This window comes from Tachypleus tridentatus, chromosome 4 (genome assembly GCF_004210375.1).
Source record: "Tachypleus tridentatus isolate NWPU-2018 chromosome 4, ASM421037v1, whole genome shotgun sequence".
Taxonomy (NCBI): Eukaryota; Metazoa; Arthropoda; class Merostomata; order Xiphosura; family Limulidae; genus Tachypleus; species Tachypleus tridentatus.
In genome coordinates this window covers 56,109,764-56,127,956 of record NC_134828.1, presented here as the reverse complement: position 1 = coordinate 56,127,956, position 18,193 = coordinate 56,109,764, and the positions used below count along the sequence as shown (strand labels likewise).

Below are 18,193 nucleotides of genomic sequence, written 5' to 3'. Positions count from 1 at the left end.
TAGGTACTTCTATAACCATACTGAAAGTTACCGTAATGTCATACATCTAGGCAGTAAATGGTTAGGTCTACTACATTACAAAAAATTTGGGAAAAGGTTCAGTTAGATATTTTACGCATATTCTCTCAACAAGAAATAATATATCAGCCGATAAAAAATGTATATGAAAATGTTTCCATTTAAAGATCAGTTTACGGAAAGCAGGGTCCGGCATGGTCATGTGATTAAAGAACTCGACTTCTAATCTGAGGGTCACGAGTTCGAAACCCCGTCACACCAAACATACTCGCCATTTCAGCCGTGAGAGCGTTATAATATGACAGCAAATCCCATTATTCGTTGGTAAAACAGTAGCCCAAGAGTTGGCGGTGGGTAGTGATGACTAGTTACCTTCCCTCTAGTTTTACACTGTTAAATTAGGGACAGCTAGCTTTGCGCGAAAATAAAAAAAAAAAAACCAACGGAAATAAGAGATATTGTGTATTTGTGTTTGACATACTCACTTATAAATGGCATTCTGAGAACGCAATTTTTTTAAATCCTTGATAGATGCCACTGCTGGATATACTATCAAAGTACAAAGTGTGTGTTATCACATTTCAAATATTTCTATGTTCATACTTTTGTGTTTTAGTAATTTAACCTATAAAGACTATTTCATCTTCATTATAATTCGTGAGTAAAAGTGCAATTATTTCAAAAAAACATATATATTAATAATTATTTGACCAATAGTTTATTTTAGAACGCATAATATGTTTGTGCTGAATTACTGATTGGAGGAATTATATATTGATACAGAACTATAAATGTATTGCACATTTTATTTCAACAAATATTCATGCGTTATATGCAGTGTATAAACATGTAGAAAATGGAAATTATAAACCTCGTACCAAACTGAAATGCTTCAAAAGCATTACTTAATAGCAAGCTAATGAATATTATGCAAATAAAAAAACTACAACAATCGAAATGTTATTTGTAATTCTTGGCTGTAATGCACAAAGCTACATAATGGATTATTTGTGCTATGGCATGACATTGGAAAGTGTGTAGGAAGATCTCGCAAACTGAGTGTCGCAGGTTCAAATACCCGCCGCATCAAACATTATTTGCCCTTTCAGCTATGGTGTTTTATTAGATCATGGTTAAGCCCACTCATCGTTAGTAAAACAGTAGTCCACTAGTTGGTGGTGGGTGGTGATGACTAGTTGCCTTCTCTCTAATCTTTCACTGATAAATTAGGGACAGCTAGCGCAGATAACCTTGTGTAGCTTTGCGCAAAATTCAAAAGAAACTAAACATAGATACAGACATACATTTTGAACTAAGTGAACATGAAACAAATAAGCAAATTATATCTACAAGGGGTGTCAAAACTCGAATTTTAGTGTTTTAAGCCTTCAGGCTTATTATCACTGAGCCACTGAATATATGCTAAAAGCTCGTGCCAATCAACCTAATAAGAATTTTATGTGTGAGAAAAATATTGAAGGAAATTGGAAGTAGTTTAAAGTCATGACCAGTCCTTGTTAAACGACAAAACAGAAAAACAAGCGGTCTTATATAAAATTTGTTTTTCCTGTACCCTAATTGGTTTAGGGTCGAAGAGACACCTTTGCTGCTTTGTTAGATTCTTTTATTGTTGTTTAGTTTCGAAAACAGGAAGCCAGTGTACCCAAAACGATAACATTTTAGATTAATGGCACATGGAAAATCTTCTTCAATATAAAGAAAATTCGGACTTCAAAATTTAGTAAAATATAACTTTGGAACAAATCAGATTCATCGCACATTTCAACGAAAGAAATCTTACACTAATAATGGATATATTGTTACTCTGAAACAGATACTTGACGTCTCTCTCTCCCTGTGAATTAATCTGGAGTAAATACTTATATTTTATCATAGAAATAAACTATTTATATCACAATTAAAAACAATAATTATCATCTAGTTTGCTGTAAAAGCCGTGTAGACTGAATAACTAAAACGTTTACTTTCCAATACTATTAGTCAAATGAATTGTTATTAAAGATATGCACTTTAAATACCATTCATACAATGAGAAGCTAACTTTCCCGTTTTTAGCAGTTTAATAGATGTGCGTTATAAGTAGATCCCGCCACGTTTCACCTCTCACCGTTTCTCATGTGAATTATTGTATTTTCTGTAACAAATTTTAATATTTTTTACAGAGTGATGTAATTAATTTGACTATAAATATATCGCATGATTTTTTGAAGAAAAATAATAATTATTAATGTGTGAAGAATTCAAAGTCAGTGTTGTATGTCCAAAATAAACGTCAAAAATAATTTGCTCATATAAAATAATTAAATTATATGGCTTTACTTTCTGTTTATGGTGTACGTGTCGTAAATCTTCGGTAATCATAATATTTCACCATTTAGATTATGAGCGAGAAATGACGTCATGTTGAAACAAAATGTTCCATCCTTTCTTTGAAAACAGTTTGTTTTAATTTAGCAAGTCACAGGGTTAGAATCATAACTCTAAGGTGATTCATAGAATTATAATAAAATGTATTCTGAAAGTTTATTTGTTTTTGGCAAAACTACTAAAGCTTTCTGCCGACCACTGGGACGACAACAGAAGGACAGCTCTTTTATGAACGAGTTGTGATGAACAGTTGCATTATAACATTCCCGTGATAAACGAGGGCAAGCATGTTTCTTTGTAACGGTTTTCTATACCAACCCACAAATATTGAATTTACCTTGCAAATCTCCAAGCCATGTCATGCCAGGTCTGCAAACGAAATCTTTTTTTGGAGAATATATATATATATAAACAAATCTTATATATATATTCATCCTAACATTGTAGACTTCATTGGAAGAGATGAATTTTATGATTAACTGAATATAGTTTGTTGTTTAATAAATAATATACTTTTTTAACATTCAAGATTTTTTAATAAAATTTTCATGCCTACTATAAAATGTAAGAAGTAGGTAAAATTGCAGACTATGTAACATCCTGCTAGATTACTTGAGAGCTAGAAAACAAATTTTATAACTACCACATTTACTTTTTAACTACATTTTCAATTTGTTCAAATATGAACATTTAACTTGTAATAATAAATAAAACGTTTGTCCCCTTCTATTTTAAACACCCACCCAGGCTGCTGGGACACAGGACAAAATTCCGGTTAGCCAGTGGAGTGATATAACTAATTATGCTCTCTAAAGTCACTAAGAAACTTACTGCACGTCTAACTCTCTTTCTATATATATCATCTTGATTTTTGAATACTTGCCATTTAGACTTTCAGTTCTCCTCTTCTCCCAGTGAATATGGAACATTTAGTTAAATATCCTTAGTTATTTTCATACCACTTACTATATTGTAGTTAAGAATATAATGTTATAAACATGAGAAACTAAACTTAGACTTGACAGTACAATTCTGGAATAACTTAACGGGAGCAGAAACTAACAAAGTGATAATAAACAAGATAATCCGAAACAAACCAAGCTTGGTCTGTTATATTAATTTATAAATACCCATTATTTTATATATATATAAAATATTTGAGAAAAGTAGCCTGAATATACAGCTTTGAAACATTTAATTCAATTTTCAAGGACAACTATTTAAACATAATGTTAAATAAATGGAAAATTTTAAATAACGAGAAGCATAATGACAAAACTTACGATTAAGATTTCTGATAAATGCTGAAGTTTTGAAGAAAAAAAACGTCTTATGGACAGAGAGCAATCTGTTTTGTTTTGATGAGACTGTAGTATATTCAACAACACCTGCTGAAAAAGCAATAACAACTAATATCGAACACTCAGAAAAATAAATCTGGATACAGTTGACCTTTTGAAATTATCGATTGATTTAATGTAATGATTTAGTAGAAGTGGTCCTTTTTTCTATTCTACATAGCAGTTATTTTTTTCTTTTAGAAATGACACTTAGGAAAATATTCAAAGTATATCCTTGGATAATAGGGTTACAGTAGTTTTGTTGTTTATATTCACTTTCTTAAGAAACGAGCCCTACCCGACTTGAAACAAATAATCTAACATTGGTTCTGAAATATGATATTGCTACGTAAATGATTTTTTTAGTATTTGGAACCAAGAGATGAAGCACTTAATGATTTATGTGTAAGCAACTCAGTAAACTACGTCCTATAATTGTCTTCACGAAACCTAGAAATTTTACATCAGTTCATTTATTCATAATTAAGTGTACTATTATTCAGTTAATTCGTAATTAAAAAAAAGAACGATACTGTCTTTTTCCTTTCCAAAATAAAAGAATTAAAATACAATAAATATCAAATGAACCTTAAAATAAAATTTACTATCATTGTAACCGATATTGATAGATTTCATCTTCTTCTGTCGCACTATTATTTTTATAAGGTTGCTTGTGTTCTATAGAACGAACTGTAAAATTAGCTCAAAATAGATAGACACACAGAACGCTAAGTGAGACATAATGAGTGAAGCTATCAACATTTTTTATTTTGAATATGTAATTTAATTTTCAACCGGTTGAGAGTATTTATTGGAGATAAGTTCTTAATAAAAAAGTCATCTTTCAATGATACTACAACTATGTAGAAGAAAATATATATTTGTCATAAACATTTCGACGTACGTCAACGACGAGAAACTCTTATTTGACGTCCTGAAACATTTGATGATATTTCAAATGAAACAAAGAAATAATTGACATTTATTCTAAAATAAAATACTTTAAGTTTTGCGAGAATAATATCAACTACATCAGTTTAGTTTGGTAAGAGTATTTGGAACTTGAAAAACAATTTTTCTAAGAGTAGGAAAGCCTGGTATTGGTTGTCCACAGGGACAGATTAACACAATGTCGATAACTTTCGTGTGCTGAAGTTGATAGCCGTGATTTTATGGTCATTAATACATTCAAGCACCCTTCACTTGCCGTTATAGTTTCAAAAGAATCGGACACCTCTGTCGTGTTCGGAAGTAAAAAGTGAAATTTTGACATACGCAGTAAATATTTTTTACTGGAAAAACTTTTATGTTTTATTAAATACTTTATTAAAAGAATGTATGTTAACTAGATACAAGTCATTTCTCGCAAAATTGCGGTTTAGGGCACGTTGACAAATTTCCTTGAGGCAAATTGACATGCATGTCAACTAGCCTCAAATTAAGCAATTTCCATGTATGCTTTTAAACAAATACAGATATAATACCAAAATATTTAAATACATTTTGTTTAACTTCAATTAATGTTTAAATGTAGAAAGAGTAACATAAATTAATAAAAGTTCTTACAAATTCCTCATTACTTAGCTCCTCTTACATTAATTTTTGGTAATATATTTTTTCTAAATTATGAATATTAAACTATGTTTGTAGGCAATATGAAAAGAATCTTATATATTTTACTTAGATGTGCAATAAATATATTGATATAGATAGAATGTTTTTCATCTAACTTCATCCGCTATCTCCTACTCAGTGCAGGTTGACAAACATTTATCTCTTCTGTTATATTAATTTTTGAGAACACTAGCAAAGAAGTAAATAATTTGTTTCTGTTGTGTAATAGAGGAAAATATCTAGATTATATTGGTGTAGAAATTTCATATCTTGAAGGTAAAGACGAGAATTATTTTTAAAAAATTAAAAATTTAGTCAACTAGTTTCGGTTTCCTGTATTCGTTGCTCTATTTTATATTTTATCATGATGTGTATATAAACATTCCTTTTCTTCTGCGATAATTTAGCTTACTTCTAACGTATCATACTGAGTACCATATAAGTCAAGCATGGCACAAAACAAACGTGGCAGATAAAACACAGGGTTGAAGGTTCGTGTCAGATTATATACAACTTTTCATTAAAGCGTGTATTGTTTTTTCCGTCAGAATACATGTTTAGTGAGTCAAACTGTATAGTGCATAAGAGTAAAAAATAGCATCATGGGTTGGCTTGAGGTATCCATTTATTAATGTAAAATTTGTTTCTCCTTTCTGTGATTGTTATAAACATAAGGTAACTCGAATGTTGCTATAAAAATAACTAATTAATTATAGGTTCATTTTTGGTGGCTTTTTACCGTCCCACGGTATTACAGCGGTAATTCTACGAATTTAGAATTCTTAAATCAGGGGTTTCATTCCCCTCGGTGAACTCAGAGGATAGCCCGCTATGGCTTTACTATGAGAAAATACTCGCTTTTTACAGACCGCAAGTTTTACAATTATAAAACTGTAACTTCTTAACTTATAGAAGTATCATAATTTGTTTTCCCCCCTCTATAGAAATATAACCTCATCTTGTTTTCTGTCGGATTAAATTCACTTAGTTTTCCAAAACTTGTTTAATCTAGAAGTTTAAGTTCAATGTGTGCGACTACAAAATACGTTGACATCAGCAATAACTTATTATACAACGAACTATGCTTATTTTGGCTAAAAGCATCTTATTAGAAAGAAACGAACACTAACATTTTAGAGATTTGAAATACGTATTATTTCTAAAGACAATATTAATAACTGATTATGAGGCTTTGTTTTAAATAAATTATACTTTATATTCTGTTATAGTGTTAGACTTATTTAGGCGTGTGACTATCAAATATAAAATAATTCTTAAGAATAAATATATTCCAGAAACTGTAGCTATGGTGTCTATTTCATAAATTCAAGAACAACAAAATATCACATAAAACTAATATTGTTTATTCTCTACTGCAAACAAAACAACACGTGATTTATACCCGATATAAAATCGTTTAATTAAACAACGTTCACACACAACTAATACTTTTATCCACTACGATAATCAAAGTTTACATAAAGCTGATATTTTTAACCTCTACCATAACCGAATTGTACATACATCTATCCTCTACCATAACAAACTGTTCAAGTGCACCTATTACTTCTATCCATTACGATAACCAAAATTTACATACAACTAATGTTTCATTCTGTGCCGTAACTGACACACATGTTGGCTCTTTTCGATTGTATTTTGCTGTTTAAAGAGGGGAACCCTTAAATGTAAAATCAACGTGTACAGGTTTTTTTTTTCTTTAAACAACAAAATAAATACATCAAGACGACTACCTTGTTTATCGTACATTTTATATTATATTAATAGAAGTAAGGTTACAATAAAAACTAATCTAGTAAGAAACATTATTTGCACATAAATTGATTCAATTGCGTTCATTGCGTTCGCCTTTCAAAAGAAGAAACAACTGGGTTACAAGTTATTTTGTTCTACGTAAAGCATCTTAGAAAACAACATATTTGTTAGGTTTTCTCTCTTTTTTAGAAGCGTACATCAGTAACTTTGACTTCCCTGTAGTCTGTAAGTATTGTTTTTCAGTGCACTGGAACGCCACAACAACTTTATGCTTATGTATTTTTTTTCAAAATGATACGTCAAAAGTTTCAAAACTCTACATGAAATCGTGGACATACTTGGAAGCTGCGAACAGAGTATATGCTGTAACATTATACATATTCTCGTTATTTATCGACTTCATTTAAATTTCTGCTTTTTTCACTACTTTCAGCAGAATAGTTTACACCTTATGTAAAGATCTTGATTGTAATGAAGAACTGAAAACGTAAATTACCATAGTCGACAATACAAAGTCTAAAAAAGAATTTGTGTTTTCAAAATTTATTAGTCTAGGTAATAAAATTACATATTATTGTAACCAACTCTTTTCTATTCTGGTGATATCAAATACATTCTATTATATAACTGTTATTATTTTCTCTTATCTCAACACATTGATTAGATAGTGTATAACGCAATATGTTGTGATTTTTTTAAACTGAATTTGCCTCATCATTTTCTTAGCAACGTTCATACTACTGCGACATGTGTAATTTACGAAACTTGAACAAACTTCGTAGTAACGATAATATTACATATGTTACTTATATAGTGCCTTATACAAGGCTTTGTAACTAAACTGACTACACTGCAAGTATTTAAATTTAAAACTTACTCATAAACGCGTTTTGTTGTGGGTTCAAAATACGATTGTTAATGTCATAGTTATTTTATTGTTATATTTATATATACATAAAATGTATCCATAAAATAACTTAAAAGTAAGGCGTAACTGATATTTCTTTATTTACGTTGAATCGTCTAGTTTTTTAAATGTGTATTTTAGAGAATATGCTCATACAATCCCACATAGATATTTGTTTTAAACTACTGCCTAGTTGATAAAAATTTTACAGATATGTATAAACTTAAAAATCAAATGATTGAGTAAATCTGGTTACATACAGTTTTATCTCCCAAATTGTTGACCGCACAGTTCAAATATACTGTCTGACCCAGCTGCGTGGTGATGTTAGTAGGTGGACTCTCGTCAAAAGACGGAGAAATAGGCTGAACAAATGACCAATAACCAGTGGAGTGAGACGAGGATGTCAAACGCTTTATTCTTGCTTTTGGAAACATGTCATCATCTGAGCTATTCCAAAACGTCTCTAAAAGAAGGAAATAGAATAAAGAACCATGAGTAAGTATTGATTTCCAATGCATAAAAACAATAACTGCGCTTTAAGCTTTCCAAGCTTAAATCTCAGGTTTACTGATCTTCATCTGCTTCAGTAAAATTATTTTACTTGTTTTAAATAGTCTGATATTCTTGAAGAGGACACAAATAATATTAAATAATTATTTGTGTTTGTATGTGTGTGTGTATCTATTTATAAATGTAGCCTCTACAGTTTAATAGCTGTAGATGGAGAAGAAATAAAGTCGATAATTAAAAGGTAATCAAACTATAAATTTGAGTTTTATTATGTATTAAACTGATCTAGTAAGTATTTTTAAAGTAAAAACGTTTTCTTAATTGAACTAAACTCAAATTTACTTGTGCAACACAGAAATGTTGCCTTTTTGTGAATTTGATCTATTTACAGATGATTTGGGGATCGTACATGGTAAATAGTGGGAAACAAAATTACAAAAAACAAATAAAAGATACACACTATATAATATTTATTTAAAAATTGACTAGTTACTTTACTAGGACGCTTTCGCACACTCTTAATATCCAGCTGAACGGCAATAAATGACGTGACTACTATGTCCTGAGCTCCATAGAATGTCTCTCTTATTCGAATGTAAATTATTTCATGAAGAATATGATCTCTACATGATCCACATATTTTGTCAGACGATTGTAATTCTCATACTGGTCCAAAACAAGTTCAGTTTTATTGATATCCAATTACTGTGGTGTCCACACTTTTCATATCACAGTTTTGTTTTTTAAACAATCTACTAATTGGTTGTTTTATATCGCGTTCAGTTGAAAAAGCTCTTTTTCCATTAGGATGGAAATTCAACATTGTGAGATTTACATATTCAACGCCAATGTTCAAGGTTCTTCCAGATATTATCTCACCACACCCCAAATAAAAAAAGTCAAACGGACACAACCCTTTTCATGTTAATTTTATCTACACTACTATCTTTAGCAGCTTGTAGAGTCTGAAGAACAGCCGAAAATAAGATAAATACCCCATTCTACTTACTCTATTATCATTATTAAAACGTAACTCCCCATACGTCGTTACATGTTTCCAATTGTTCATTGCCTCTGTTTGTTCCTAAGTATCACTGAATTCATTCTCTCATATTCGTAACTTGAATGTTATTGTAAGACACGAAGTACAGAAGGCATTACTCCATCACGAAACAATCCAACACTTTTTCTAGTCGTGTTTTTCTACGTTTTTTCATCGTGTTTTTCTAAGTTTGTTCATGTGTTTCACAGAACATGTAATCTCTTAAATAACAATGTTGGTAGAGCCTGTCTTTAAATAAGAATCCATAAAATAGCATATGCGATGTGATTTTTATGCTAGATGAACACCTGCTGTCATGCTACTTTCAAAGTCAGAAAAATTCTTGCAATGTTAGGTTGTCTTTCAGACTAATTGTTGTATGATTACGTCTCCAAATTTATAAAGTTAAAAAAATGTGTGTGTAGGAAGGAGAAGTTTCAATTATACAACAATTCATTATATTATTAACATTTATTTCTTGAAACAAAACACAATGTAACCTTATAACAATAATGCAATCTTGTTAAAATAGTCTTAATCCTATCATCACATTGCACATAAACTAAATATAAATTATTTAGAAGTTTGTTTTAATGATTAGAAAAACTACTCTTCGTTCTCATGAAAAACTATTTTTGTGTTAAGAAAATAATCGGTTATGTTTTTCTATATTAGATACTATTAAAATATTAAATAACATTTTAAATTACAAGTAATTTAAACAATAAATATCCAGTTTCGATGTCCGCAGTGAAAATAGTATACCATTATGCTTAATAACAAACAATCAACCCATAAACAAAAGAATATCAATACAGTAAACAAAGAACTTTGCATAATATGTGATAAACTCATTTTATTTTTTGTTTAAGCAACTTGCGAACATTGTTTACTCGTTTATTTTGTCAAAATTTATAAAGCTTAAAATATAGCCTTCATATTTCCAGTTTATGTTATTAATCTTTTATGGTAAAGCCTAAGATACAATTTTTTTACATTCTTTTCAATCATTTACTTATTAAATAAAACAGTCAAAACAGAAACATCTTCAAGTTCTGGCACAATTTGCAATATCAGTCAAATAAATTCGGATTGTTTTATTCTAGAATACACTTTCAATTGAACGTGTCAGTCAGTAATAAAACAATATTAATAAGTTATATGTAATAGATACTAAATTATTTCATTTTTACTTTTGTAAATTAAAAGTTTTAAATTACGCAATATATCAGCTTCGCAGCTAATTTTAGATAGTTTTGAAAGAAGGCGTACCTGATATGTTTATATATATATGCTAAATTCTATAAGTTTGTTTACCCCCTTACTACAGTTTTCGCGATAAAATATTTAAAAAAGGGGTTATGAAATTGTGTGACAAACTTATAACCTGCAAGAGCACAAGACATATTGAAAATGATTTAGTTCTAGAAATTTGCGTGACTTCTCAAAGATAATGTACATTTTTTGTATAGCAATACACACGCGAACTGTTCATAATCATCGACTTCACGTCTCCCACTAACGTGTATATAAACAACTCTTCTTGTGCCAATGTGTATTTTAGATACATAACAAAGAACAAAAAGATTGGTGAACGTTTTGGTATTTCATTACTTATCTGAAATTTGAATTTGAAAGACTGAGTTGAAGAATGTAATGTACAATGATTTTCAATCACACTATTTTCAAGGATAATTATTCTGAAAATGAAAAATTAAAACAAGTTTAAATTTAATATAGAACATGTATATTATTTATAGCTTAGATCAATAGAAAAGGGTTTATAACATGCAAATTTTTTTTTAATGCCAAAATTTCTTCAATAATGACATATCTTATTTCATACGACATAAGATTACGTTTAAAATGAGAAATTTATTGGACGTAAAATGGCACAGTTGCCTTCTGTTCTCAATAAGATTTTGATTATTCCCTTAGAGTTGTTGTTTTAAAATTTTAAAGTCTGTTTTATATGCGCAGCTGTATAGGGCGTATTAGGTGAGTTCTTACTCTTCTGGCTGAGAAATCTGATGTGCTATCAAGAAGTGAAGCAGAATACAGTGGATACCGTTTTGGTAAGAACCGAAATACATTCGTCAAGATCTTTTTTTGTTTACGTGAAATATACAACAAAATAATTCATTTTATTTTGAATACGGAGAAGATCCGGTAATAATGATGTAGAATGACAATATTTTATTTTGAAAAAAAAATACGTTTTCAACTTTGAAAACAGTTTAAGTGAAATCAGTAAAGGTATTAAGCAAAATACTAGTTTTAAATCACAATATTTCTAATTTATTGGCCTAAGTAAGAAAATATCGATTTCTATTAAATGTGTTATTTGTCCAATTTTGAAAATAATGCAATATTTGGTACATTTCTTATCCTTTCCGCCATGTATTAATTCTGTGAAAGAATGACATAATAAAGGGTCGCCATCAACTTTGGATACAAAAAAAAAAGATATGTTATCTAATTTAGTTGGCAACATTATAGTCTTTTTTTAACATCCTGAATCAGTCATTCATGTCTGCACTAGAGGAAGACTTCTCAAAATCATATGCTTTGAACAATCTTTAGTACAACGCTCTAAGCACTTCTAAAAGAGTCTCCAAACTTCACTTCAAAAGTGTGAAAATCCTCTCATTTCCAAGTTGAATAAAGTAATCGTTCTCTTTGTGCGAAATTACGCATGAGGTAGAACCACTAGCTGATCTGAATTCGAAGAATACGTGACTAACAATCCACGAACATCTTTTTTAGAAAACAATAACATAATATGCGGATCTTCCACATAAAGTTACATCTTTACTGCACAGTAAAGATTTTTCTTGAGTTTTCTCCACTGTACTGTTTTATTGTTGTTGCATGGTGTTGATTAGAAATCTTATAGCAAAAACTTAAAGTATTTTGGAACCATACATTATAAATACAACCATCATGATAAATCACTGTTGTTTATGACTTGAAACATTTATGACTTATTGAAGATTCACATTTGTTTTTTACATTTGTCAGAAATTAGTTCACAAAAGTTTGGTTTTCTCTTATAGTAGAACAATAATAATCTACAGACATATAGAAACACATTTACTGCACAATACTTGCATCTGGTTAAACAACAACAAACCTATATGCTTAATAGCTATGTAACCTAGATGATTGTAGTGAAACTCAGAAATTAAAATTTATTTTTACAACCTATTTCAGTTTCTCACCACTGACTTGTATGTTCTAGGAGCTTGTCGGATTTCTTAAGCTTTATATGCAAAAATATTGTTTGTTAAAGATAAAGGTGCAAAACCAATCTAATTTTCATAGAATGTAATGTTGATGAACTCTTTAAATTATTCTGCTTGCTTAACAAACACCATTCACATATATAAAGACATAAATAGATTGTCTGTTTGTTTTTTGGAATTTCGCACAAAGCTACTCGAGGGCTATCTGTGCTAGCCGTCCCTAATTTAGCAGTGTAAGACTAGAGAGAAGGCAGCTAGTCATCACCACCAACTCTTGGACTACTCTTTTGCCAACGAAAAGTGGGATTGAACGTAACATTATAACGCCCGCACGGCTGGGAGGGCGAGCATGTTTGGCGCGACTCAGGCGCAAACCCGCGACCCTCAGATTACGAAGCGCACGCCTTAACGCGCTAGGCCATGCCAGGCCCCGACATAAACAGAAACTCTTTGTTTTACACTCACTCTTATATATACATAAACATTTATGAATTAGTTCCTAATATCCTGGCCCGGCATGGCCAAGCGTGCGACTCGTAATCTGAGGGTCACGGGTTCGCATCCGCGTCATGCCAAACATGCTCGCCCTTTTAGCCGTGGGGGCGTTATAATGTGACGGTCAATCCCACTATTCGTTGGTAAAAGAGTAGCCCAAGAATTGGCGGTGGGTGGTGATGACTAGCTGCCTTCCCTCTAATCTTACACTGCTAAATTAGGGACGGCTAGCAGAGATAGCCCTCGAGTAGCTTTGTGCGAAATTCCAAAACAAACAATCCTAATATCCAGTTTTAAAAATGATGATTGAAAAGTATAATAAAAACGCCTGCAAGAAAATGAAAATATGCATTTTATTTATTAGAACTGTATAAAAGCACAATCGATTCGAATAGCTTTTATCTTAAATATGCTTATATGACCTAAGTGCTTCTGACCTAACAAAGCTCCTAAAACTAAATGGTCCAAAATTATACAAGATATTTTTTAAAAAATAGTTTGCTTTAGTTTGATTTCTCTACACTCATTATTTCTTTAAAGATAAGCATCAAAGTTACATAATGGGTTATCTACCCACCAAGGGTGTCGAAACACAAGTTTCTAACGTTGTAAGTCTGCGGAAGTACTATGTAAGTACTATGCCACTAGATTCTCTACACTCTTTACCCTGGAACCTAATGACTAATGTTATCGCAATCTATAAGATCCAAAAAATACTTTTACGTTAATGCTTGGAATAAGCCGATATTTTTGTATATTTTTTAACATTTTACAAATAACAATACATTATTTTTTACTATATTGTACGCATCACTATTATTGCTTATTGCTTAAAAAGCAGCAAAAAAATCCAAAAACCCTTGGAATTTTTATACTTAAATAAGGATAATTAAATTTTCAATGTATTATAATTTAATAACAAATAGAAAGTAATAATTTATTTGATAAAATATCAGAAATATTTATCTGTGTGATAAACACATATAAAAAGTGTATATATGTTCGTGAGAAGTTTTGTAGAACTCCACATTTCGCATCTGTGACTAACGACTCTCAACCTTATTTCGATGATGCCAATAAAAAAGAGAATTTTGTAATCAGTGTGTCTTGAAAACTGTTTTTTATATATATATAAATGCTTTATGAAAATGCCATTTGAATATTAAGATATGAGCCCTAAATGAATTTTCTAGAAATAATAAGTTACAAAATCAGAAGTACTTATGTCAGGTACACCTATACATTTTGCTGTTACGTTAATATTTGAAACTTTAAACAGGCTCACCCATGATTTTTGATCAAATCGCACTGAGTTCCATTCTATAAAAGTTATGTTAATACTAAAAGATTTAAGATTATCTCACTGATGTCTTTAATTCTAGCTTGGGCATAATATTAAAGGGAAGAGAAAGAAGCAACTTGGCGTCTATAGATCAAAACGTAATATATATCTATTTATAAACAAGCATTTTCAGGAGAAGAATTCCCAATTTGAGTTGTCCTCCCTTTGTATATTTTGTTATTTTTATAATATTATACATATTATAATATTATAATTTTTATAATATTATAGTTTATGATAGTTAAATCTTATAACAAGAGTTTTCGAATACAGTGGCTCTTCAAAATCCAGCACAAATCTAACGAATTTTAATATTTTATTGATACTAACAATTCAGAGAATTATTTGCTTGCAATTTTATAAAAAAATATATTTATTCGTAAACACATTTCGGGCTGATTTCCTTGTTAAACCAGATTTTAATTATCTTTTTTAATTTCTTAATTAATTATAAGTTACTAAGGGCAGAAGTCATGAATACGCAAACAAACACTTTATTGAGGAAAAAAAATAAACTTCAGTATTATATAAAGATCACTCTAGTGTGTGCGTATATACATATTGTGGAATATTCTTTGTTGTTCATTCCTATTTCTTCTATGCTGATCATATGAAAGGCAATAACCAACTTATTAAATCATGTTTTCTTTTCAAAAAAATATTTACTAATATGATATTCTATTGTCATATACAAATTCTCTTTTGAGTTTAAACAAGAAACTGTGCTGATCAGTCTATTTCCGAAGCATATGATTCTTTGTGTATCAATATTTAACGATTTTGGCTAGGTAGAGGAAGTGTTATTTTCTTGGTAATAGATATTCACCATCCAGAAACAGTTCTGCTGCCAGTGGAAGTATTCTTAACTCAAGCACCCTAACAACAGTCCAGTTGTTCTGAATCTCTGGTCCATGACTATTTTGTTAATTAGAGACTGTTTGAAATAGGATATTTTAAAAACGTTTCTTATTGCTTCTTTTGTTCTATTGAGACTATTTCCCGCAACCTCTGACATATTTTCTTGTTGACGAAGTAAAATTGAAAAAAAAAATTAGTCATTTATATGTAAGAGGTCTTATATTCCGACCGCTATCTCGGATTAAATAACTTCATGTGTATGTCTAAATATGTAAAGAGCATTTGTATACAAGTTTGACTTGTTTTAATATATTATTTTAAAACAACTAGACTGTGTGTTGTTTGTTTATTGTTGTAATTCATCGCCAACAAATGACAGGTAACAATTGTAAAAAATATGTCCCATCCATACCTGAAATTGACATAGTTGAATTAAGCTAAATTACTGAAAGAGTAAAATCGTTCGACAGAATAAAAGAGCAATTACACCAGAATTATCTTCCTTCTGTTGTGGTTTTCTTTGTGATGTCAGAATAGCTTCTTTGATGTGTAATATCCATTCATCTGACAAGCTAGAAATAATTGTAAACGTGTTGTGCTTGTTAACGAATGCGGATATTTAACACATCTGACATAAATTCATACACGACGCCAGGTCTTTGGCAGAGGTGAATTTTACTCTGAGTAAAGAAGACGTATTAATTGTCTTAAGTTGAGCTCTGGAAACCTAAATCTTTAAAATTTTGCAAAGTTTCTTGTTCAATTGCTTATCGTAATTTCCTGTGTTTGTTACGACTAATATTACCAGCAATTAAGGCATACTACCAAAGGATGTTGGGATAGTGATATAATTTTCAGTAGTGTCATTTGTATATTTATTAGAATAACAGTTGAATTGTAAGCCCTCTTTCATATGACTTGATTGTTTATAAAATCTCTCTTAATTTTGAAATAATTTATATGCTCTATTTATATAAAATTAAGTTTATCTTTTTGTGAAAATAAACCAGTGTAAGAATATTTGCGATACTGTTAATACTGCAGTTGTTCACTATTCTGCTTGGTACTGTTTCTAAAGAAGTACATTGGAGTTAGATCCTTCTTCCACTTTACAACTTATAAATCTGTGGCATTAGTTTAAATATTTAATAAACTTTTCTAATAGATTTTTATGTTTACATACAGTCGAATTGTTATCCTTAAATTGCCTTAAATATGTAGGTTATATTAAGTGCATGTTTCTTGGCAGTGGTTATCATAAAAGCTTCTAAAAATAGCTAATGCAGGAACTAAAAGATAATTCATGGATTTACCATCAACTTGAATAAAAATACTATTGTTCTGCAGTTTAATTAATATTATATGTTATTTGTTGTTGTTTTTAAGCATAAAGTTACACAAAGGGCTATCTGTGCTCTTCCCGTTACAGCTATTGAAACAGTAAAAGTCCGCCGACAAATCACTGTGTCACTAGGAGTTAATACTTTATGATAGATATATTTACATAATACATTAGATTATTGAACATCATTAAATAAAAGATGTATACATAACTCAAGACACTTTTTGTATAAGTATTCAATATACATAAACTAGTACAATTATGTCCCTCTTTTATTCATAAAATTATTGATATAATTAATTAATTCAAAAATTAATAAAGCTGTAAACCTTATGAAATATTTAGACATTTATTAATTGAGTGTTCCTATGTTTGGCACTATCAGTCTTATATAGTAATATTCTTTGTGAATTTTTAGTAGTCCATATAAAACCTTTAGTTTGCAATTGAGCATTCCAGTAATGGATGTTATTGATTGTATAGAGAAACTTCTTTTGCAAATTTTACATAATTACTTACTTTCATATCTACGGGTCTGTGCTTGGTCAATAATATATTTAGTTCTTTTAATAACTATACCTATAATGTTTTGGTAGTTTTGAAAGTTTGATATTTTATTAGTTTGTATTCAAAATATGGCCATGTTTATTGACAATAATTGTAAAAAGTACAATTTTTATCGAGTTTTGAAATGGTAGTATACTTTTGAATCCTTAATTTTTAAAATTTCTTAGATTTGTTTATCAACTATATCGTTAATCGTCATATTTTTGTACGAATTAAAACACAACTAATTCCATTGTTATTTCGTCGAAATATACATTAATCTTATCCAAATTGGTATAGATTTTAGTTTAATTTAACGTATCTTAAAGTACTTTATCTTATTTTTTGAGTTGGTTTTATCTACAAGTTTTCCTGTAGTTTCTTACATAATTGTTGTTTATGTTTAAGTTCGACTCTAAAGAAATTAGTTTGAACATATTATTAATATATACTTTTTTCAGCATTTTGAATTTTAATTTTAGATAGTTTTGAATAACTAAAAGTTTTTGGCATAATATTAGAAATTGGTAATATAACATAATCTTATAAAGTTGTAGAGAATACTTTTGAAGTCAGAGGGGTTTGTTATCAATGCTATTATTTATAACGTTAGCTATCGATTGGTTTCCGAGACGCATTAGAAAGTTATAATTTAAACGTATAATAATGGGTACATAAATTGCATTTCAAGGCAGCGACATTCGAATAAATAGAAGTTAAGCTTTAACATTAGAACCAAAATGAAACAAACAGATAGGGTTGAAACT

General features: G+C 29.8%; 1 protein-coding gene across 1 annotated transcript in view; it reads right to left on the bottom strand.

Annotated features, from left to right (window-relative positions):
• The window catches only part of LOC143249181 (zwei Ig domain protein zig-8-like), a 156,582-nt gene that overhangs the window by 47,349 nt on the left and 91,040 nt on the right, over window positions 1-18,193 (bottom strand). Inside the window, exon 2 of the mRNA XM_076498640.1 lies at window positions 8,304-8,509. Within this exon, the coding sequence (XP_076354755.1) occupies window positions 8,304-8,509 (206 nt within the window). The remainder of the gene's footprint in view (window positions 1-8,303; window positions 8,510-18,193) is intronic.